Here is a 24,692-nt window from a genome sequence, read left to right on the forward strand (position 1 = left end):
CATGATTGAATAGCGGAGGAGACTTGATGGGCTGAATGGCTTACTTTTGGTCTTATATCTTATGGTCTTATGAGCTTTTCCACTTCTATTAACATACAACTGTTTATTGCAAACAAACAAAAGCATTTTTAAACATAGGCCCAAAGCCCAGCCTTCTACCACTCTTGTCTACTTTCACCATGTCACACATGACCCCATCCCACTCCTCGCTTCCTGACCCTTTTACCCTGCCCAGCTCATGAGACGTCATAATTTCCAAATAAGAACAAAGCTCTCCTGGAGCAAAAATACCTGAAGCAGCAGGGATGATCGCCGTGTACCCACTCTTTATATCCCCATGCAGGAAAATCCCATGGAAGATGTTACAATGGCTGGATCATCCCACACACAAATGCAAAGCAACTGCAGATTTCTGCTTTGCCTGAGTGTATCCCTTACTTCCTCTCATTGCATCAATAACTTACCTGCTTCTCAGGCCTATTGATCTTTGCATGCCCAAAACAAGCTAGCTGCTTCTGAATGCGCACTTTGTTCAGACAAGCACTTGGCTGATGCTCCAGATTTTATGCAGCAACAATTCCCACAACATTTCTTGAGTGTGGCCTCAGTATCCTGACAGGCCTAGCCAGTAGTTCAAATTCCTACTTTCACCATTTAACCCCACCCCTCATCGTTTTCAATATTTCATAAAGAAATATTGTCCTAGACTTCCTCTGAATGTCACATTAAACAGAAGAACGGGATTCAAATTAAAGTCTCTCTACAGTAGACATGAACATTAACATCCATTATGCATCATAATCTAATCGTGATTTAAAATATAACTTTCTTAAAATAAATAGTGTTACTTACACTGAATATTGCTGTGAGATGCCACAGGTTGCTCTGTGTTTGCTGTAGAAGCGATTCTCCAGATCAATTTTCGTTTCTCCAATTAGATCATCTGTACCCACTAAATCCCAGTCAAATATGGCCACTGTCAGCATGGACTCCATTGGAAATGTGGCATCAATGTCAAACGATCTGGATGAGTGGATAAAATCATCAGAACTTAAACAACAAGTAGGAAAAAAGTACTTACTCTGCAAATAAAATGGTAATGCATAGTATCTGTTCAGAGTCAGCAATACATACTGCGGAATGTTTTACGCCAAAGTGTAGTGGAGTAAAATTTGTCTCCACTGGTTAACTTCTGGTAGGATCCTGTACCAAATCCCTAGTCGGCTTGGTGCTGGGAACAAACAGCTGCTCTTTAGCAGTGTGTCTCTGAGACTTGGAGAGGGTAGCCCACAGTGATTTAAACAGATGGATTCAGAGATGTTTCAAGTCAAAGACTTTGCTTCTCTGTTCTGAAGTGAAGATGCAAGCAGTGGGGCCAGCCTCAGTGCCTGAACTTACTTCAAAATTTATACCTGATTTCAAAAGCTTTAGGAACCTGGGGCTATCAAAGATTCACTTGGTGGGATTCATGGACTAAGCCTCCAATGTTCCCTATCCATGACTGTTATGATGAAGTGATCTTATAATGTCATCCCAAAATTCAGTTATTTATTCTTGAAATGGCCGCAGCAAAAATTGCAAAACTACTTTCTCGACTCATCTACATGACTTACTTGCCAAAGACAGGATTAAGTTGCTTGGAGATATAGTTCTCCTTGTCCCTGATTTCTGTTTTGCCGAGTTTTATGACAATATATGGGTCTGCTTTGCCATTGATATCAGCTGGATGTAAGTCTGTAGCCTAAGAGAACAGATTAAACGATAAAGCTAAGAATCAAAGGATCCATGAAAATTCATCTAAACTAAATTTGGTGAATGATCAAGAATGAAAATGTAAAACCTCAAATTATGGAAGAGACTGCAGAGTAATCAATCCCTTAAATAGCTGGTTGTGAATGCTTACGATGTGTTTGTCTTGAAGGCATGGCAGATGGCAACCCTTCAACATTCTCCTTCCCACATTTCAGTTTACTATACTTTGTGCTCACAGATCAGACCTTGAGCCTTGGAGGAGTACATAATTCACTAGTTCTTTTGAACAATTGTGGATGTGTCTTGCATAAAAAGAGATTTATGAGATAATTCCAGTGTTTTTGATTGTGGGGTACACCAAGTTACTGTTTTAAGTTGGCTCATGTGATTATATCTGGGCCATCAGCGCACAAAGTTTAAAATTACCTTGAGAGTCATGTTCCTCATGCCTGTCTGTGAAACTGGTGCCACCTTGTGGCAGTATTCTGAATCAGTGAAATTCAGATTGACACTAAGGCTAGGATCACCAAACCTGCTGATTTTGGGAACTCTTCATGGACCTTTCACATTCAACAAAGGTTTCTTTGATGCCTGTTAATTCAATTCAATTAATTGATTAAAATGGGATAAAAGGCCAACTTGAATCCGGATGAAGGAAATACTAAGATGCTTGATCAGCAGAAAGTGTTCACGTTTTGTCTACAGCCGTAAAAGTGAAACTCTTCAGTTTTTCAGAGACTTGTTTGCTCACCACTTACCCTTACTACATACACTCTGACCAAAACATTGATGAGATCATTGCTTGGGATACCCTGGAACATTCCAAATGTGGGTTCATAACCTGCTTCCCGAGCAATATCATCTGGTAGAGGTACCTTGTACACACAGACAGAGCCCTGCACACATTAAAAAAAACACATGAAAGTGAAAGATAACAAGAGTGTAAGATACGTCAAGTAAGTAAGTAAATAAATATATAAAAATCTATATTGATTTACCTAACAAAGCTACATAAGCCGAGGATTTCGAGATGGGTTCTTTAAGTAAATTCTTTTTACAAATTTAAGAAAAAGCAAAATTTTATTTCAAGCAGCAAATGAATACAGCAGTATTTGCAAATTATGTGCGGGCAATTAAGTGCTTCATTTGAACTTGATGGTTACAATGCTGCAAGACACAGAGAATTTGTGCATGCTTCATAACTTCTATACAGTTTTTGAAAATGCCTGCACAATTACTTTTTCTGTTGTGATTCAAAATTCCACCATAAAAATGGAGTCACATCAAATGATGAACTGCACAAGCAAATAGATTCCTTTTCAAAAAGCAACTTCTGAAGCACTTTACATTTAACAATTGAAAATCTAATGATTCTCCCTGAGGATTATGTAATCTTTTTCTATTTGCCCCAACGATTCATTGAATGGGGCTGGCCTGTTTTTCCTCTGACATTTACATATTTGTAGGAACATTTTGATGTCACCTATTAAATTAAAATATTACCTCCTAGAAAGTAATGTCTCATGGAACATAGAACAGCACACCTCTGGACGGGCCATTCACCGACAATGGTGATCCAATCTTGATGCTGATTTATACTGAATGGCCTCTTCCTCTTTATCATCCATATCCTTCCATTCTTTTCATATTCATGTGACTGTCCAAAAGATGTTTAAACTCCACCAAACTGCCTAATTCCACTACCATCCATGGTAACTAACCCATTCCCGACATCTACTACTCTCCTTGTAAAAAACTCATTGCCTTTGAACTTCCACCCTCTAACCTTAAAAGCATCTTTGGTCTTTGACGCTTCTGTGCTGAGGAACAGATTCTGGCTGTGTACTCCATCAATACTCCTCATAATTTTTAAAATCTTTCATCAGCCTCTAAAGGGAACAATCAAAGCTTGTCCAACCTGTCCTTACCGCTAATAGCCTCTATTCTGGGCAGCATCATGATAAACTTCTTCTGCAGCTTTTACACATCCTCCATTTTTTCCTATGATGGGGTGACTGGAACTGCATGCAACACTCCCAGTGTGGCCCTACTGAAGTTCTACATAGCTGTAGCACGACTTCCTTACTCTTACATTCAACACCTCTCCTAATGAAGGCAAGCATTCCATGTGCCTTCTTTACCACCTTATCCACTAGTGTCGCTGCTGTCAGTGAGCAAGATACCTTTGTAGTTCCACGATGTTAACGGGCCTAATATTAGCTGTATACTTTCACCTTCCAAAGTGCAATACCTCACACTTACCCAAATTAAACTCCAACTGGCATTTCCCTGACCATATCTATAACTGATCTATATCCCACTGTTTTCTTCAATAGTCCTTTACATTGCATACAACTCCAATAATCTTAGAGTCATCTGCAAATTTCACCCATCTATATTGTCATCCAAGTCAACAAGAATGCAAGAAGCTTGCAGAGAGTAGTGCACTCATCCTAATATCTCACAGACACATTTCTCTCCACCATTGGTAGTGTCAAAAGGAGATGCTACTTCAAGGTGGCAAAATTCCATCATCAAAGATCCCCACCATCCAGGCCTTTCCACCTTCTCACAGCTACCATTGGGCAGAAAGCATTAAGTCTGAAGTCCCACACCACCAGGTTCAAGAACAGTTACTTCTCTTCAGCCATTTGGTCTTGAATGATCTGGCATCACCACAATCAAGTTTAATTATTATTCAACAATACATCGATAGCCCCACTTTTTAAAAAAGGAGGGAGAGAGAAGCCGGGGAATTATAGACCGGTTAGCCTGACGTCGGTGGTGGGGAAACTGCTGGAGTCAGTTATCAAAGATGTGATAACAGCACATTTGGAAAGCGGTGAAATCATCGGACAAAGTCAGCATGGATTTGTGAAAGGAAAATCATGTCTGGCAAATCTCATAGAATTTTTTGAGGATGTAACTAGTGGAGTGGATAGGGGAGAACCAGTGGATGTGGTATATTTGGATTTTCAAAAGGCTTTTGACAAAGTCCCACACAGGAGATTAGTGTGCAAACTTAAAGCACACGGTATTGGAGGTAAGGTGTTGATGTGGATAGAGAATTGGTTAGCAGACAGGAAGCAAAGAGTGGGAATAAATGGGACCTTTTCAGAATGGCAGGCAGTGACTAGTGGGGTACTGCAAGACTCAGTGCTGGGACCCCAGTTGTTTACAATATATATTAGTGACTTGGATGAGGGAATTAAATGCAGCATCTCCAAGTTTGCTGATGACACGAAGCTGGGCGGCAGTGTTAGCTGTGAGGAGGATGCTAAGAGGATGCAGGGTGACTTGGATAGGTTGGGTGAGTGGGCAAATTCATGGCAGTTGCAATTTAATGTGGATAAATGTGAAGTTATCCACGTTGGTGGCAAAAATAGGAAAACAGATTATTATCTGAATGGTGGCCGATTAGGAAAAGGGGAGGTGCAACGAGACCTGGGTGTCATTATACACCAGTCATTGAAAGTGGGCATGCAGGTACAGCAGGCGGTGAAAAAGGCGAATGGTATGCTGGCATTTATAGCGAGAGGATTCGAGTACAGGAGCAGGGAGGTACTACTGCAGTTGTACAAGGCCTTGGTGAGACCACACCTGGAGTATTGTGTGCAGTTTTGGTCCCCTAATCTGAGGAAAGACATCTTTGCCATAGAGGGAGTACAAAGAAGGTTCACCAGATTGATTCCTGGGATGGCAGGACTTTCATATGAAGAAAGACTGGATGAACTGGGCTTGTACTCGTTGGAATTCAGAAGACTGAGGGGGATCTGATTGAAACGTATAAAATCCTAAAGGGATTGGACAGGCTAGATGCAGGAAGATTGTTCCCGATGTTGGGGAAGTCCAGAACGAGGGGTCACGGTTTGAGGATAAAGGGGAAGCCTTTTAGGACTGAGATTAGGAAAAACTTCTTCACACAGAGAGTGGTGAATCTGTGGAATTCTCTGCCACAGGAAACAGTTGAGGCCAGTTCATTGGCTATATTTAAGAGGGAGTTAGATATGGCCCTTGTGGCTACGGGGATCAGGGGGTATGGAGGGAAGGCTGGTGCAGGGTTCTGAGTTGGATGATCAGCCATGATCATAATAAATGGCGGTGCAGGCTGGAAGGGCCGAACGGCCTACTCCTGCACCTATTTTCTATGTTTCTCTGTTTCTATGATACAGCTGAACCAAACAGTGCTCCTGTGGGACTAAGGAGCAAAACATACACAGCACATTCAAAACAGTGAGGAAAGAAAACATAGTCATGCAAAAAAAAAATAGATATAATCCAAGAACCTGAGCCACAAATTGATTGTCCAGCTCCTGGCGATCTAGACTGTCATTTCACTGATCGAACACTAGAGAGAAGTATTGTCAGGAGTGACCAGCCCCCAAACAAACATGCGACACCGCCTCTGCCGTCCCATCACCTGGATTGCAGCAAGAGGCGAGCTCCTGACTTGAGGCCTAGTCCTCACCACAACCGCTGAGCAGCTCCTGTACCACCTGTCTCACCACCAAACAAGGGAAACAGGCCTGCGGCACTTTACATTATCAATGTACAACAGGGTCTTGCGATCGCAAGACAAACATCTGAGAAAATCGCTCGCGGTTACATTGCACACCGCCTTCTCGCACCAGCTCCAACGCCTTCGACTAGCAGGCAACAACACAGTCTGCACCCAGGTAAGCTCCTCTAAACTCAATCCGGCTCCTCTGCCACACCGGCCGGTTCCACCTCCAGTGACCTGCCTGCCAGCTGTCCCCTCCTTCTCTGACTCGCTGGCTGCTTCCTTCTTCTCTTACATGCCGGCCAACACACCGGCTGGACCCTTCTTCTCCTACCTGCCAACCAGCTCCTTTGACACCCTGACTGGCTACTCCGATCAACAAGCAGCTCACTGATGTGGTAGACCCACTGTACCTGAAGTTCTTGGAGTCCAGTATAGTCTTATGGTCATAAGGAACACCTCTGATTGGCTCCAGAGAGGCTGCTGCGTCTGACCATGCCACCATCTTACTGGAAGTCTCTTACAATTAATCATTTCAGCATTGAGACCACTTGGATAACTTTACACTTAAATGGACTTCTTTTGTTCTAATTGCATTCTTGTTTATGTTTTTATATTTATATCTGTGTTTTTCTTATGGATGCTACTTATATGATGCTATGTTCCAGTGATGCTGCTGCAGTAAGTTTTTTTGTTGTACCCATGCATAAACGTAGCTCTGCATGTGACAATAATCGAGTACTGTTGAAGCTTTCTTATTTAATTGAAACATTTCAGTACGTAAGCAATTTTGCCAACTGCCTCACCTGTTAGATTAATTCAAAGTGTAATTAGAGAAAAGATATTATATGAAGGGCACACCTTTTGAATACCATTAATGCTCCTAATGCATTTTTTTTCAATATAGGGTTTATATTGAATAAACATATGGTGAGGTCTAGGATTACAGCTTTTAGTTACCAAAGCTGAAATAAATAAGTTTAGTTTTAGATTATCTAAACATTGGCTGAAAACAGCTGCGTCCAGATGTAAAAGTAAATTCAGTTTTAAGTTGTGAACATTTGAACGTTCACCACAATTAATACAAGTTGATATTTTCCTTGCTGCTTTTTTTCTAATAAACTCTTCAGCAAGACAGCATTCTTAAAATATAGGTTTATAAAAAATGGTACATTTTTGGAGGGCATTTGACCCATCAGGTGTCTACCAGTTTAGTTGGGCAATCCCGTCAGTTCCACTTCTCCACTTTTTCCCTCATTGCCCAAAAATTATTTCTCATAAATGGCTATCCAAATCTATTTAAATGAATGTCTGTAACTTTAACAACTTTGAAGTGTTTACTCACTTTAAAGCGGCCAACAATTCGTTCATCGTCTGTTGTACTGTCATCATCATCTCCGATTTTACCTCGATAAAGATTAAATGTGTGTAACCAGTCTTCAAAATTTCCAAACTCAGTTTCCAATTCTTTGTGGTAAACCTGCATATTGGGATGGAAGGCTGTTACTTAAATTTCCTTTGAAAATGCTGCTTAATCACTTACAGAAACATAGAAAACCTACAGCACAATACAGGCCCTTCGGCCCACAAAACTGTGCCGAACATGTCCCTACCTTAGAAATTACCTAGGGTTACCCATAGCCCTCTATTTTTCTGAGCTCCGTGTACCTGTCCAGGAGTCTCTTAAAAGACCCTGTCGTATCCTATTGTATGGGTGGTCCTAATCATTTCAGGGGTCTTGCCAGCTAGCTATGTTCTTAGTGGATCAGCATAAAATCCTAAAAGTTACTTCCTTTTGGTAGGTAGTGATATTATTCAAAATCTATAAAAATACAAATGTTTTCCTATTATTATAAATACAGTTACTTGATACCTGAAGTGTTGTGAAACAACTGCATTCAAGTACTGTAAATCCAACACCAAATTACTGCACATTCTATGGCGTTCATGTTGGAGGTAAATACTTTTCAATGTAAGTACATTTTCAATGTAAGTACCATGTAAGTACTACATGGTACTTTTGGGGTGCTTCAACAGGCAGACAATGGATTTTATTTTGGGGTGCACACTGCACATTCTATAGATAGAATACGTTTGGGACCCTCGAGTCTTATCTATTTTAACATACTCATGAAGAGCTCTATACGTAATGGGGAAATCACAAACAAACTTATCCTGACTCAATCTTTATACAAAGAATCATCTTGGAATGGGAATTTGGAATCTTTAGCCCCGTGTTTCAACACCTTGATCTCTACCCTTCTTGACCTCCATCAGCTGAGAATTTAACTGCATATTAATTCCAGATTTTCAGTGGCATAGATGGTTTAGATTGAGTTCAACTTGAAATTTGATAAGGAGAAAGTAAAGTCTGACATGGTAGTATTTCAGTGGAGTAAAGGAAATTACAGTGGTATGAGAGAGGAGTTGGCCAAATTAAAATGGAAGGAGATGCTGGCAGGGATGACAGCAGAGCAGCAATGGTGTGAGTTTCTGAGAAAAATGAGGAAGATGCAGGATAGATATATTCCAAAAGCAAAGAAATACTCAAATGGCAAAATAATATAACCGTGGCTGACAAGGGAAGTCAAAGGTAATGTAAAAGCAAAAGAGAGGTCATGCAACAAAGCAAAAATTAGCAGAAAGATAGAGAATTGGGAAGCTTTTAAAATCCTACAGAGAACAACTAAATGAATTATTAGGAAGGAAAGGATGAAATATGAGAGCAAGCTAGCAAACAATATCAAAGTGAATAGTAAAACATTTTTCAAGTATGTAAAAAATATAAGACAGATGAGAGTCAATATAAGACCTGCTAGAAAATGAGGTTGGAGAAATAATAATGGGGGCAGGGAGATGGCAGGTGAACTAAATCAGTATTTTGCATCAGTCTTCACTATGGAAGACACTAGCAGTGTGCCAGATTTTGAAGGGTGTGAGGAAAGAGAAGTTAGTGCAGTTACTAATACAAGGGAGAAGGTGCTCAAAAAGCTGAATGACCAAGAGGTACATAAGTCACCTGGCCCAGATGATCTTCACCATAGGGTGCTGAAAGAGGTAGTGGTAGAGATTGTGGAGGCATTAGTAATGATCTTTCAAAAATGATTGGACTCTGGCATGGTGGCAGAGGACTGGAAAATTGCAAACATCACCCCAGTCCAAAAAAGAAGGAAGACAGCAGAAAGGAAATTAAAGAACAGTTAGTCTGACCTTAGAGGGTAGGAGAATTGGCAAGAAAGAAAGTGGCAAATGAAATACAGTGTTGGAAAATGCAAAATCATGCACTTTGGTAGTAGAAATAAATGTGCAGACTATTTTCTAAACAGGAGAAAATCCAAAAATCTGAGATGCAAAGGAAATTGGAAGTACTTGTGCAGGACACCCTAAAGGTTAATTTGCAGGTTGAGTCAGTGGTGCGGAAAGCGAATGTGGAAGTATGCCTGATGCTGTAGTGTGTGAAGGAGGAGAAGTGGGTGCAGTTACTATTACAAGAGAGAAGGTGCATAAAAAGCTGAATGACCTAGGGGTACATAGGTCACCTGGACCAGATGAACTGCACCCTAGGGTTCTGAAAGAGGTAACGTTAGAGATTGTGGTGGCATTAGAAATGATCTTTCAAAAATCATTGGACTCTGGCATGGTGTCAGAGGACTGGAAAATTGCAAATGTCACTCCATTCTTTAAGAAAGGAGAAAGCAGCAGAAAGGAAATTATAGACCAGTCAGTCTGACCTCACTGGTTGGGAAGATCTTGGAGTCAATTGTTAAGGATTAGGTTTTGGAGTACTTTCTGACACAGGACAAAGTTAGTATGGTTTCCTTCGGGGAAAATCTTGCCTGATGAACCTGTTGGAATTCTTTGAGGAGATTACACACAGGATAGATAAAGGGGATGCAGTGGATGTTATATATTTTGACTTTCAGAAAGCCTTTGACAAGGTGACACACATGAAGTTGCTTACCAAGTTAGGAATCCATGGTATTGTAGGAAAGTTACAGGCATGCTTAGAGTATTGGCTGATTGGTAGGATGCAGCGAGTGAGAATAAAAGGATCCTTTCTTGGTTGGCTGCCAGCAACTAGTGGTGATCTTCAGGGGTTGGTGTTGGGACCATTTCTTTTTACGCTGTATATAAATGACTTAGATGATGGAATAGATGGCTTTGTTGCTAAATTTGCAGATGATACGAAGGTTGGTAGAGGGGCATGTAGTGTTGATGAAACAGATAGGCTGCAGAAGGACTTAGATTGGGAGAATGGGCAAAAGAGCGGCAAATGAAATGCAATGTAGGAAAATGCATGGTCATGCATTTTGGTAGTAGAAATAGATGTACAGACTTTTTTCTAAATGAGGAGAAAATCTGAGAAGAGATGTGGGAGTCTTTGTGCAGTATACCTTAAAGCTTAACTTACAGGTAGAGTCAGTGGTGAGGAAAGCAAATGCAATATTAGCATTCATTTCAAGAGGTCTAGAATACCAGGGCAAAGATGTGATGCTAAGGCTTTATCAGGCACTGGTGAGGCCTCACATTGAGTATTGTGAACAGTTTTTGGCTCCTCATCTAAGACAAGATGTGCTGGCATTGGAGAGGGTTCAGTGAAGGTTCATAAGGATGATTCCAGGAATGAAAGGGTTATCATATGAGGAACGTTTGATAGCTCTGATTCTGTAATTGCTGGACTTCAGAAAGATGGTGGGGGGTGGGAACTCATTGAAACCTTTTAAATACTGAAAGACCTGGAGAGATTTGATGTGGAAAGGATGTTTCCCATGGTGGGGGAGTCTAGGACAAAGGGGTACAGCATCAGCATAGAATGACGTCCATCTAAAACAGAAATGCAGAGAAATTTCTTTAGCCAGAGGGTGGTGAATTATCACAGGCAGCTGTGGACGCCCGGTCGTTGGGTGTATTTAAGGCAGACCTTGATATGTTCTTGATTGGACATGACATCAAATGTTACGGGGAGGAGGCCGAGGAGTGGGGCTGAGGAGGGGAACGAGGGATCAGCTATGATTGAATGACGGCGCAGAATCGATGGGCCAAATAGACTAATTCTGCTCCTGTATCTTATCATCTTATGGTTTATTGCAATCTATCCAGAATTGGAGGGCACAGCCTTAAAATTGAGGGGTGACCTTTTAGAACAGAAGTAAGCAGGAACTTTTTTAGCCAAGGACTGGTGAATTTGTGGAATGCTCTGCCGCAGACTGAGATGGAGACCAAGTCAGCTGGTATATTCAAAGTGGAAGTTGATAGATTCCTGACTGGTAGGGGCATCAAGGGATATGGTGAGAGGGCAAGTATATGGGTTTGAATAGGATCCCGAATCAGCCATGAAGTGGCGGAGCAGGCATGAGGGGCTGAATGGCCTAATTCTGCTCCTATGTCTTATGGTCTTATGTATAAAACTACGTTTTTTCAACCAGAGAGACTCTGCAATCTGAGTCTAGCAGTAGACTGGCTGGACTAGGCTTTGTTCACAACAGGTCTTGTAGTTGAAAGATATAGAGTAGGCCATTTTGGAGTGAGTTGAGGAGATAACTCTTTCCTTAAAAACTGGTCAAACTATGGAATTCACTACCACAGAAGGAAGCTGAAACCAATTAATTAAATATATTAAACGATAATCAAAAACATGGGGAGAAAGCAGACATAGGGCACTGTATTTGGAAGATCAGATATTCTCATATTGAATGGCTGATCTATTCTGGCTCTGAATTTCTATGTGTCTATGCTTCTTTGATTTTATAATTCCTAGACTGCAGATGATAGAACGAATCATGCTTACCTTTTGTTGGCACCAGTAAGGAAAGGTCAGCACTTTGATACCTTCTATTCCTGTGCATTGCAATGTGGAACATGGGAGGCACCAACGCCTTGCATTACTCTGCCTAGAGTCTCCTGTTGAACTAGATTCAGGGATTGGATGCACTTAGTACCCCAGTCCCTCAGTTGTAATCCTGCCACCTAGGCAACCTCATTCATCAGGATATGGGTTGGGGTGGGGGAGAGGGGTGGGTCAGGTCACTGACCTTCATCAAAAAATTTAAGTGAAATACAAGTTTTTACTTTGTCAATTCATACTTGCTTATATTATTATTTTTTAAAATTTAAAGCAATTAACTACAACTAGATTTTATATTCTTTTCCCCACTGTTAAGTCCATGCTAACTGTTTCCAAATGTTCATGATCATTAGTGGAGAAGGCATTTGATCATGAAAAACCACCACAGAGATCCATCAGTGCAGCCTTAGAATCACCTGGAATCCATTCAGTCACAAAGGATAAATGAGGCTCACTTGAAGTACAGGCTGTCTTGAATGTGATTGAAGCTAATTACTCCATGTATCTCCCTGAGGTAAAAGCTCACAATTTTCTTTGAATTGTTTAGAATTTTCAGATCAATAATTTGCAACCAAGTGTATTTAAATGTATCTGTACTCACGTGTAATTCATCAATTTTCACTTTGTCCTTCTTTTCAACTAGTTCCAACTGCTTTTTCTTCTTCTCTTTCTCCTGACCCTTGGCCTTGTCTTTACCCTTGGATGGTTTTGTGCCTTTCATGGGAGAGTCATCAGTTTTGATCTCTGAATATGGAGGAGGGAGAAGGATGGGCACAAAACACTCAAACATGAATGGCATGAAAGTTGACACTTTGACTTCTGCTAGGCTAGGATGGAAACTACCCAAACCGGAACTATATTCTAATGCAAACCACTAATGCTACAATGATAAACTGGTCACTGAAAACTAAGCCCCAAAGAACATGAGGATCCAACAAAGAACACTGAATGCAACAACAGACCTACAAACAAATTGAGAGACTTATCACCAACCCAATGCAGGACAAGCAGCTGGTAACAATCTACTGAGACTCGTATGTAGTATTACTGGGCTGGAACACTGTTTTTACCTTCATTTAGTTTAGTCAACTGATAATGAAATCTATTATTTGTTAATTTTGTCACTTGTTCCATGGAAAATTCTTTATGAATGCCTGCTGCTTGTGCTAATCCTGTAGATGGTGTTGTTATTGACAAGTTCAAGATTGCCTGTTACTCTAAATGTTTCATATTCATTTTTATTTCTTATAGAGAGGACTTTCTCCTGAAATTGGACATTCTGGATACACACTGTCATTTAATACTCAAGATGCTTCCTGGCCAATTTTTCAGTCACTTTCTGCCTTTGGGACCTGTTAATTAAAAAGTACATATTTCAGAAAGCTAACAATTATTCATATTATGGATCCAGTGATTCAGAATTTTAATGCTATATTGAACTTTGCATTTGATAGTCTCAGTACCTCTCATTTTATTTATAACTTTTCTGAAGACGTAATTTAATCAGCTAAAGTTGGAGTGTCTGATTTGAATATTAGCATAGTGTCTCATTTACAGAATGTATAAGTGTGGTTCACTTATAGCATTACTTTAACTCTTGCCTGCATTACTTTAACTCTTGCAATTTTTCAGCAACGATCATCGATTAGTTTGTGTTCAATGTAATGCACTACCTTTATAAATAAACCTGATAGACTATCTGTGTGTGTGCACATGGGAGAAACAAAGAGAAGGAGACTGTATTAACAGCAGTACCACAGTACCAGTTATCAAACTGAAATGTGTATTGATTAAAATAGTGAAGCTGATTAATCTTAATTAAGGAAACCATTAAACTGGAATTGGAAATTTTCAGCAACTAAATTAAAGGATTACATTGTTAAAGATTTCAAAGGTCATGTCATTTGAAGCCACTTCAACAAATTTTCATTTTAACTATCACACACAAAGCACTGCTGCAGGTTAATTCACCAGTGGAAAAGCTAAACAAAAGTCATGCTAAGGCTATATTGTTACACAAGTAACTCCTCCTTCAACAAGTTCTTTTACAACAGATTTGTGAACAAGGGCGAGTGTCAGTGGCAGTATTTGCCTGGAACTATGAAGCAGTCTTCCCATTTTTGGTCACTTCTCTGATAGCAAGCAGTCACAGCTATATCTGCCTGGCTTTTTTTTAGCTAGGAGTTCTATTCTCTATAATAACCCTCATGTCTGGTTTGTGCCAACTTTCATGATAGCTTAGTAATGTGGATGAGTGACAGATTCTGTCGTGATATAAATGGAAGGTGACCAGGCAAAGCATGTGCAGCAAGCAGAAACACACAATTTTCATTAACAGCTGAAGTTGACACATCTGATATAAATCCAAATATAATGGTGATCATTCAAAAAATTCATAACTGCAGAAAATCCTTACCAAATATCCTATAATTTCTTCCATTAGAAATTCTACATCATCCAAAGAGGATTCTTATGAATGATTACATTATCTCTCTAAGTCACACAGAAAGATCAGAAATTCAGTAGGATTTACACTACTTAATGTAAAATTATAGGATATTGTGATAAGATCAATAACATGAATCAATGCTAGCTCCAGCCACATCTGTGAACACATGGACACAAATTAAAATGTAAAATACCAGGCTACATTCACTCCCACAACATCAGCTATCTCCTGTACCAGTTCAGCTGCTGTTGACAGCCTTGCTTAGCTACCTCTTGCCCACCTGTTCCATTGCCTTCCTTGTTGGCCCCCTATTTTTTACCCTGAGTAAGCCTCATGTTATCCATTTCAGATGTTACCCCTTGCTCTTTGACCAACAGTTAACAGATCCTAATCCAATACTATTGTGTAAATCTGTTAATTGTGTTTTTTAAATCCTGGTATTATCCATCCAAATCTATATGATATCCTCCACACCCATAACCTCTGGAAACCTGTACATTCTTCCATTTTTTTCCAGGAACTTCTCTAGTTTTTTCATTCCAACATTGCTATTCCTCCTTTCAGCCGACATTGCCCGTTGCTCTTGAATTCCTTCCTCTTTTAGAATGTTCCTTACAATCTGCTCAATTAAATGAACTTCCGTTTCTGTCTACTGTTTTCTTCTGTGGCTCTTTGTGAATTTTGATTGGATAACCCTGAGGCAAAGTATCTTTACTACCTTTTGCAAAAAAATGGCGACTTTGTTGTTAACATATTCTCAGCTATCGATGCACTTCAACTGTTAGCATCAATTCATTCATCCCAGTTATTAATGTTCGCAGACAGTTGAGTTTTTCACCACAAAGCAATCACCTACGCCTACTTCACAACATGCACATTCCCTTTTCATGACAACGAAATAAGTTTACATCCCCCTCTGTTTACCCTCTGCTGCTATCTCCATATCTTCCTTCTCTTCTGCCTCGGCTGCAGCTGCTTCCTGCTGTCGGAGTTGCTAGAAGGAAATTCACAAGATCACCCTCTGAATTTCAAAAGCTACATCACAGATAAAAGGATAACATGACTTCTTGCTTGCCTTGTGTGTTTCATATTCAACACCTTGTCTGAAACTAAGGCCATCAACGTTGCTGTGTAGCTGGACAGGTGGACTGTAAGAAAGGTGTTGACTCCAGCCTGCAGGGAATTCCAACTCAACAGTGTAACTTTTTAATCCTCTTGGTCAAAAGTTCCTCCAGATGGCTGCCATTAGATAATGTAAAGTGTTCCTAAATAGGCCCTACATACTAGAAGATCAACAGTAAGAATAAAATGTTGAGTTTTAGCCTTGTCTCATCCCTCAATGTTGCAAAAACAAAGGAGCTGGTTGTGGATTACAGAAGGAATGGAGACGGGCTAACCCCTATTGACATCAGTAGATCTGGTGTTGAGATGGTAAACAGCTTCAAGTTCCTTGGCAGCCACATTATCGAGGACCTCACATGGTCTGTACACACCAGCTGTGTGGTGAAAAAGGCCTCTTTCACCTCAGATGATTGAGGAAGTTTGGTATGGGCCCCCAAATCCTAAGAACTTTCTACAGGGGCACAGTTGAGAGCATCCTGACTGGCTGCATCACTGCCTGGTATGAAAACTGTACCTCCCTCAACTGCAGGATTCTGCAGAGAGTGGTGTGGACAACCCAGTTCATCTGTGGTTGAGAACTTTCCACTGTTCAGGACATTTACAAAGACAGGTGTGAAAAAAGGGCCCAAAGGGTCATTGGGGACTCGATTCACCCCAACCACAAACTATTCCAGCTGCTACCATCCGGGAAACGATACCGCAGCCTAAAAACCAGGACCAATGGGCTCTGGGGCAGCTTCTTCCACCAGGCCATCATACTGATTAACTCACTCTGATTTTAGTGTATTTCTGTTACATTGTCTGTTCTATTTATTATAAATTACTATGATTGCACATTTAGACAGAGACGTAACATTAAAATTTTTGCTCCTCATGTACGTGAAAGATGCAAGAAACATAGTCAATAAATAAATAAATACTACTTTTAGATATGATACCTAATGAACAAAAGTCGCAGAACTGGGCAAACTCTTCCTTAAGGTATGGGGGCTAGAGCTGTATACACTCTGATTGCTGTATTAAAATGTGACCACTAAACTTTGCCACAGGAATCCTACAAAGCCTGAATGAAGTAGACTCCAGAGTAGCTCTGGGAATATCTGAGGGTTTGGCATTGCTGTGTCAGAAACCAGCAACTAGGAAATTAAGCTGTTGTTTTTTTTAGATGAATAGTATTGGGAATCATCTCAAGGACAATTTTGTAGGAAAGTCCAGCAATATATTGCATCTAATTAGAAATCAATCAGTGGATAAACAAATGTCACCCCTCTTTATAATATTGAGGGACTATTGCACTATGATTGGTCCCTAATTAGCATAAAATATATATCCTCTTAATCCCTGTGCAAATTGTATTACAAGTATTTCAGGAACTCTAGATGTTACAATGTTTCATATTCATATGCAATGCAATTACTGTGTAAGGCTTGCCACAGGATGCTTTTACATTCCTGTACCTAACTGATGAATATATTTTATGATTCATTTATAAGATTATATTCTACAATAGACATTGAAGCACATATTTAAATCATGGCATACCTCCACGAGAGTTTCAATGGAGGCAAAATATTTTGACCACCAGTCCAACATGCTTTCATCTGGCTCCTCCTCTTCTATTTCCTCTCCTTTCTTTTTCTTCTTCTTTTTCAATTTCTCATCTTCATTCTAGAGATACGGAAACACACAAACTGAGAAAGTAATGATCCACTGGAGCAAATGAAGGCTTTCCTTGTGTCTATAATGAGTTGATGGTGGAGACAGCAATCTTTTATTTAATTTCATTGGATGCTATTTTTATTTTGACCAGTACTGTTCTGTTTCTAAATTATTTTACCGCAAGTAAAACCAGGCAATGAAACGGTTTGCAAATTTAGCTGGTTTCTGATCTCATTGGTGATTTTGATGTTATCCATTTCCAACTTTGAAATATACTTTCTATTCTGAATGTGTGGTAAATTCGTCACACTTTAATAAATGTTTTTTGTATCTTTCCATCAATCTCCCATCGGATATTTTTTAAACCTCTTCTTTAGTTGGGGCATACAGAAAAGTTTTCTTTTTGTCTCTGCTCATTTAGTGCATGTTGCAGTCCTCGTAACTGAAGGAAGTCTAATTAAAACCTCTGACAAATATGATGACCATTATATCTTATTGTAATGGCCTCATTGGCTGTGTTTACCAATGCTACCCAGACTCTATGAGAGAGATTCCTTTATTGTGGGATCCTAGATAGAGTCTCTGGTGGAGCCTAGATACGTTAATACATCACTTTCTCTTACGGTTAGCTCCAGTTATATCAATGACACTGGCACTCTGTGGATACTACTTTTTCAGCTCCAATATATCAAAGAACTTGACTCACTGAAGACCATAAGGGGATACTGGGTTTTAGACTATAAGACGTGAAGCTTTGAGATCTATTCATATCTGTATCTAAATTTGCATGACACATCATGGTGTTCTAATGGAGAGACCAATATCAATATCGTAGCAGGGCAAAACTACGTCTGAAGCTATGAACGAATTCAGAAATGAGAAATGAAGAATAATGATTTGGTGATGCCTCTGCTTGGATTTTGGCAGCCTGAAGTTTGAAAAGGGAATATAATGACAAGGTGTGGAGTTACTGTAATGCAAGGTCCTGGAATCAGAGACTTGAAATGATTCATGACTTCATTATGTTGAGGTGGTATGGATGGTGCGGAAGAACTTCTAAAGCCAAGATTGGACTCATAAGCCACTTAAGAGCCCATAAGTAGATCAACAGAATGAAGACCATCATCCTCGACCTCGAGGGATAGCCACGACGATGACGACGGTGTCACATATCTTAGTGTGTGGCGATTAATAAGAACAAAGGAGAAAAGCCTATACTTAGTGGTGTGTATAAGATAGTGAGAATTCCATTACACAAAATAGGGTTGTAAAGGAAAAGACAAAATGTGTTTCTTAATTCTCAATTTAAGAAATTACAAGTTAATAAAGTTTGCGGAGTGTGCTTGGTCATGAGAATTTATCAATGCTATTTTAAACTTACCACATCAAGTTTGACAACAGCATCAGAGTTCTGTCATTGAATGAAAACAGACAAATGAGATGATGCCAACAACACAAACCTGGTAGCAAACTTATTAAATTAATTTTCTCTGCATCTTAATTATAAATAGACAAACACAACAGAAATGGAACAAAGATTCTCGTGGATATTGGTACATGTCTGGATGCTAACAACACTCAAAAATTGTTACAAAAGAATTAAAATTTGAAATAAAAACAAGCTTGTGGACATGAATTACTGGCATCTTGAAACTCTACCCCTCCACCTGAATCATCAGTTAATACTGTTAGAAAGGTTCCCTGGAGCTGTATTGTTTCAATGGAAACAATAGAGCAGCTCCACTTGAAGAGTTGTGCCAAAATGGAGTAACAGATGGACCAACAAATCTCAGAGCACCTCACTGCTGTTGATCAACATTTATTCTTCCAGACTTTTCATAAAAGTTGATTTCTCTAAATGCTGTCTGGGAATTACCGTTCATAACAGAAGTTCAGTTGATACTTTCAGAAGAGGTGGTTGAGATGATCTAATTCACACCCGAAGTGTTTGCCAGTGTCAGAACAACATTCAGAATGCATGGACTGACCTCTCCTGTCCCAGTTACACAAGCACTTGCAGATTCCTAATGACAGCACCTTCTTGTTCCATTGAGTTCCTGCTTTGATATGTCTGGCTGGAATCAGCTACTGCAAATCACCTGACTGATTAGAGACACAAAAGACTGCAGATGTAGGAGGAACTCAGCGGGCTAGGCAACATGGACAGAAGGAAATGAACAGTTGAGTTTTGAAGTCAACACTCTTCATCTGATGAAGTGTCTCAGCCCAAAATGTTGACTATTCATTTCCCTCCATGAATGCTGCCTGACCTGTTGATTTCCTCCAGCATTTTGTTTGTTATTTTTGATTTTTATTTACTAGGGGCACAGCATAGTAACAGGGCCTTCCAGGTGAATGGGCCCGCACCACCCATTGACACCAATGTGACCAATTAATTGACTAACCCGTGCCTTTGAGACCTGTATGTCTGTTTACCTTCTTCAAACAGGGAGGTTGTTGCCGAGACCTCACTGCTGACCTGGCTGAAGGGAACTAATTCACAGAGATCATGCAAACGGGCTGCAAGTTTCCTGGTCTGAAGGACTCAATGCAAGAGCTCAATCTACTGGAAAGTGGGAGAGGTCCCTTTGCAAAATTCACTTACCCCACTAACCCCACTAACACATATCATGTGATTGAGAAAGCCTCAGTTTAGAGAGGCTTTTACTAATGAAGGGGACTGGAAAGCATCCTTTAACTGTAATAGTCAATTAACTTTTGGAGCCTACAGTTCCAGACTCCATTTCATCCCTGAGTTTTCTGAACCATGGCAGAACCATATAAACTCCAGATTGGACTCTTGGTAACATAGCAGCAGCCTTATTTAATAAAGCAAATGGCTATTGTATTGGATAACCAGCAGACCTTGAGATTCACAGTCAGTTGATCCAATGGAGTTGTGATCTCTGCAATTCAATTTTTAAAAGCCTCTGGTTACTGAAAAGGTAATGTAAGGGTTAAAATAAATGCCATACTTACAGCATCCAGCTTGACCACAGTTTCTATTTTCTTCACTGGAACCTCTGTTTCCATGTTAATGTTGATATCGCCTGCAGGGTGAGAGATTGGGCCCCCATTTGCCATTGCCAAGAATCCATTCATCAATGTAGCTGAACAGAAACCCAGTGGAATCCAGGAGAGAGAGATGCACAGGAAAAGACAAGGATAGAACATGGAATAAGAAGTATGAGGAAATGGACAGAAAAACCTTTAGAGGTGAAAAGGTAAGATAAAAAAGATATAAAAGTGTGAGAAAGTAAGATATCATTTATTCACTGACTAAGAAGATGGTGTTTTATTGTTAAGTGTAAAACAGGCATGTTGACCAATTAGAATTTCATATTCCTATGATGTAAAGTACTGTAAGATGAATGCTGAACTTATGCAAATCTGTACTTAGAAACTGATGCACCTCATTATAACATTCACCCCCAGCCTACCTTGACACCTATTTATACTGACCAAGTACTGAAGTTTCTTGCACTCATAGTTTGAGATGTTTGTGAACTGCTCCTTTGAGGACATGTGCTTCTGAATGGGATTGGGAAGATAGTCTATCTTCTCTGGACTGAAATAAAATCCTACCCTCACAGAGCACAGATTCTTCAATGGAACGAATGGCAAAACTTAAAATGTTGGAGACCAGAAATAAAACTTAAAAAACTGAAATTGCTGGGAAATCTACTAGCATTGCAGGGAGCAATAATATATTATTGCACAATATTCATCCTTTTATTGATCCAATATCACAATGGATTGATTATTATCATCCACTGAAAACAGTTTATAACCACTTACACCAAGAATCAGCACATCTTTTCAACTTTATCTAATAACGCTATATTATGGAAACAGTTATTTCAAAATCAATATCTTTATGTCTCGGCAGCACAATATTTTTGAAAATTCAAGTTTAAGACTCCATCAACTTCCCCTCAAAACCAAGGTCACTATGGAATACTGTCACATAGTTTGAGGTGGTCAAGAACGTAACTGTTCTCTGGGTGCTGATGGCTCCCACTCAGCATCTTGCTCCACTAGTATTCCCAAATTCAACTTACCCCCCATTTGATTCTGTGACTTCTCTAAGATTAGATAGTTGACTATTTTTGGCCCCCTCTGTGCACTATATTACTCCATTTGGTCAAGACAGGGAAAAAATTATTGATGAGGTTTTTGTAGAGTAAACTGGAGATCTTAATTATTTTGTGTACAAAGTGCATCTCTGACTTACTCTTCTGATGGTTTTGATTTCTTTTGCTATTGCAACATCACGGGTCAGCAGAATATTCAGAGGTGCACCAATAGGATAGAACCATATTTCCATCTGGGTACACAAGAAATCAGGTGGAGAGGAGATGGGAAATCCCATCAAAATGACTGGAAATTTTTTATCCATTGTTTTGGATACCTCTGACTAGATTTATAATAAATAATATTGTATGTTCTTGGGTTTTACTCAATACTTCCGATAGTACATTACAGGTTTTGGAAGGTTTTGCAAATCCCTGAGGACTGCTATGTATGGGAGACGGGTTTCAGTTATTAAATTTAGAGCTTATTTGCACCTTATGCTAGTGATTTCTGGCATACATGTGAAAAAAAAATTCAAGGGTTAAACCATCTCAAACTTTTGAGTAATAAATAACCGGGGAATGGAAAAATGTACATTGGATATCCGCTACTACAGAGACTAGGTTTTGTTATTTATAATAGCCTCTACTCTGACAAAATTGGAATGGATAATTGAATTCCTCACTCCCTTTAACAACACCAAAATAAGTTTACATAGGCTACACATCCAGAATTTAATATTACATAGGTTAGAGCATAATTATACATTCTTTTCCCTTTAAGAGGTATTGAATTCAAGTAATGTGAAGTGCCCTTCATTTGTCACCAATCCTTGTACTTTCAGCTTGGAGCCATGACTTGGAGAATCACTGTTATAATATTTTTGCTCTTTCTCTTATCCTTTCAATGTGGTTTCCTGCCTGGTGTACAAGACAGATAAAACTGCCCCAAAACTCTAGTGCCTGTTTATGACTAAGTGAAAGCTAAGAATACAAAATCGATACATAATTTTTTTGTATAAAAAATAAAATTTCCTGTAATCCATTTCTGTGCATTAAATTGTAAATGTTGACAGGTTGTCTAATAGATGAAAGAAATACAGTGCATTTCTGCATGTTGAAAAAATGTAGATTATTCTGATGAACACAGTTGTCATCTCCTTCTACCTTAGGCCATGAACTTATCAATCACCCCGATGAGTTATTAACTTCAAACTTTCTGCATAATCACTCAAAGAGTTGAACTGCATGTGCATTAACGAGAGCTGTATAACTCATCTCCTTCTACCTTAGGCCACGAACTTTACCAATCACCCCTGCTGTGGACGCTTTCTGGAGGTCCAAGATCTGTATGTTCCATAACTGCTGGACTAAGTGTGTAAATGTAGGAGGGGACTATGTTGACAAATTAATGTGGTAGCTTTTCTAAAATTGACTCCTTCTACTGTAGGCCACGAATTTATCAATCACCCCTCGAAGTTCCTATATGTAAATCAATTAAAATGAAGCAGACTTGAACATCTTTTTGCAAAATTGACTGAAGATGTAAAGACCGAAGCAACACACACAAAATGTTGGACGAACTCAGCAGGCTAGGCAGCATCTGTGGAAAAAAAGTACAGTCGATGTTTCAGGCCAAAACCCTTCGGCAGGAAGCGTCGACTGTACTTTTTTTCCTAGATGCTGTCTGGCCTGCTGAGTTCCTCCATCATTTTGTGTGTGTTGATCAGATTTCCAGCACCTGTAGATTTTCACTTGTATGTAAAGATTGGAGGTGGCTTTTGTGATGCTTCCAATGAATGACTACAAAGTGTTTCAATATTAGGTAAAAGTGCATGTCAGAAGTTTCCCAAAGCCCCTCAGTTCAGTGCATCTGATTCAGAGAGTGACATGATCTAAACACAAGATACCATTTCCAAGTGGTAACACTGAGTGAATAGGTGGAGGAGATCTACTGTGTTAGTAATTGATAGAGCGGTTCGTCCCTATGAATATGCTGCTTTTCTAAGTATAAACATACCTGCATTTGCCCAGTTCTGAACTGCGCTGTCAGGTGGTCTGTAGATGAATTTCCTTAAGGAGCCAACAGCATGTGAGCCAACTAATGTGTATCTGCCAAACGCACGGCAGTCCACCACTCGGATATTAAGGGGAGGGTGAAGCAATTCATTCTCTGGTAAATCCTATAAACAATGGAAGGGATAATTATTATGAATTCTAGTGCGGATCTGAGAATAAGACACGGGTATTGGACGGTTACACTAATACAGATGTCACAGTTCTCACTGAAAACCCTGCTTCGCTGAGTTGAAGCCACTGTTGTCTTTGAGACTGAGGTGGACCAGGTGCATCTCCAGTGGTTTTCTCTAGGATAATGAGACAATTCCAATGGAACAAACCATCAATGCACAGTATGTCCCCAGCAGTTCTGCAAAGCCGTGCAGCTTGATGGGTTAATTGGCTACTGGGGGATGCATTGATCAGAAAGTTGGAGATAAAGATGTAAATTTCTGCTTGATGGTTGGCAGGGAATCAAACCAACATAAGGTCTGCTTCAGCGATACTTAACAGGAACCTACCTCAAGGAAATGGATGCAGAGAGATGCTCCTTGCCATGAATTACTGTGCCTCAAACCTCAAATTTTTCCCCTCAAATGTAACCTTTTACAAGTCCCCTCAATCTGTTAAGTCTCAAACCAAACATTCCAACTGACTGCTGTGCTGATGATACCTCTCACTGACAGTGCTCTGTTTTAATTCCCAAGATCCTGAAAACTTGTCACAATGCAGACTAAATACCACCACCTCCCCCAATTAATTCAATCTAAATCTGCAATATAATTCCAGGTCACACTCACTGCTTTTCCAAATGTATGTCTATTTTGTGAGAGACACTCTATCTACACACATCCCTGACCTTTACTCCCCATGCACCAACATCTCCCACTGCCAATCAAATGATAACTTCCATGGTTTACTCTGCTCACTCCACTATGGAAGACTAAGTGAAAGTCCACTGAGCACTAGGCCTGCCCTTCTGTACCTGAGGCTTTGGGCCTTGTGTGTAGTAGAATTCTGCAATGCCAGATCTTCATCAGAAAACCTGACTTAGCCTGCTTTGTGACAAATTTTCAGGTAACCCTTATTTTCAGCTACTCATAATTTTTCAGACAACTTACAAAGAAAGATTTAAAATTGCATTAAAATAATGATTTTCATATCAATATCTTGTAACTCAAAGGTTCTTTTTTCTTGGCGTGTGCGTGCGTGTGTGCGTGTGTACGTGCAGTA

General features: G+C 39.8%; 1 protein-coding gene across 1 annotated transcript in view; it reads right to left on the reverse strand.

Annotated features, from left to right (window-relative positions):
• The window catches only part of otofa (otoferlin a), a 379,390-nt gene that overhangs the window by 37,554 nt on the left and 317,144 nt on the right, over positions 1–24,692 (reverse strand). The window contains exons 30-39 of the mRNA XM_063071051.1: positions 23,422–23,584; positions 20,308–20,378; positions 18,710–18,739; positions 17,212–17,337; positions 15,472–15,541; positions 12,700–12,842; positions 7,599–7,733; positions 2,511–2,648; positions 1,614–1,741; positions 853–1,023 (exon numbers count right to left, since the gene is read on the reverse strand). Coding sequence (XP_062927121.1) covers positions 853–1,023; positions 1,614–1,741; positions 2,511–2,648; positions 7,599–7,733; positions 12,700–12,842; positions 15,472–15,541; positions 17,212–17,337; positions 18,710–18,739; positions 20,308–20,378; positions 23,422–23,584 — 1,175 coding nt within the window. The remainder of the gene's footprint in view (positions 1–852; positions 1,024–1,613; positions 1,742–2,510; positions 2,649–7,598; positions 7,734–12,699; positions 12,843–15,471; positions 15,542–17,211; positions 17,338–18,709; positions 18,740–20,307; positions 20,379–23,421; positions 23,585–24,692) is intronic.

This window comes from Mobula hypostoma, chromosome 2 (assembly GCF_963921235.1).
Source record: "Mobula hypostoma chromosome 2, sMobHyp1.1, whole genome shotgun sequence".
NCBI classification, from domain to species: domain Eukaryota; kingdom Metazoa; phylum Chordata; class Chondrichthyes; order Myliobatiformes; family Myliobatidae; genus Mobula; species Mobula hypostoma.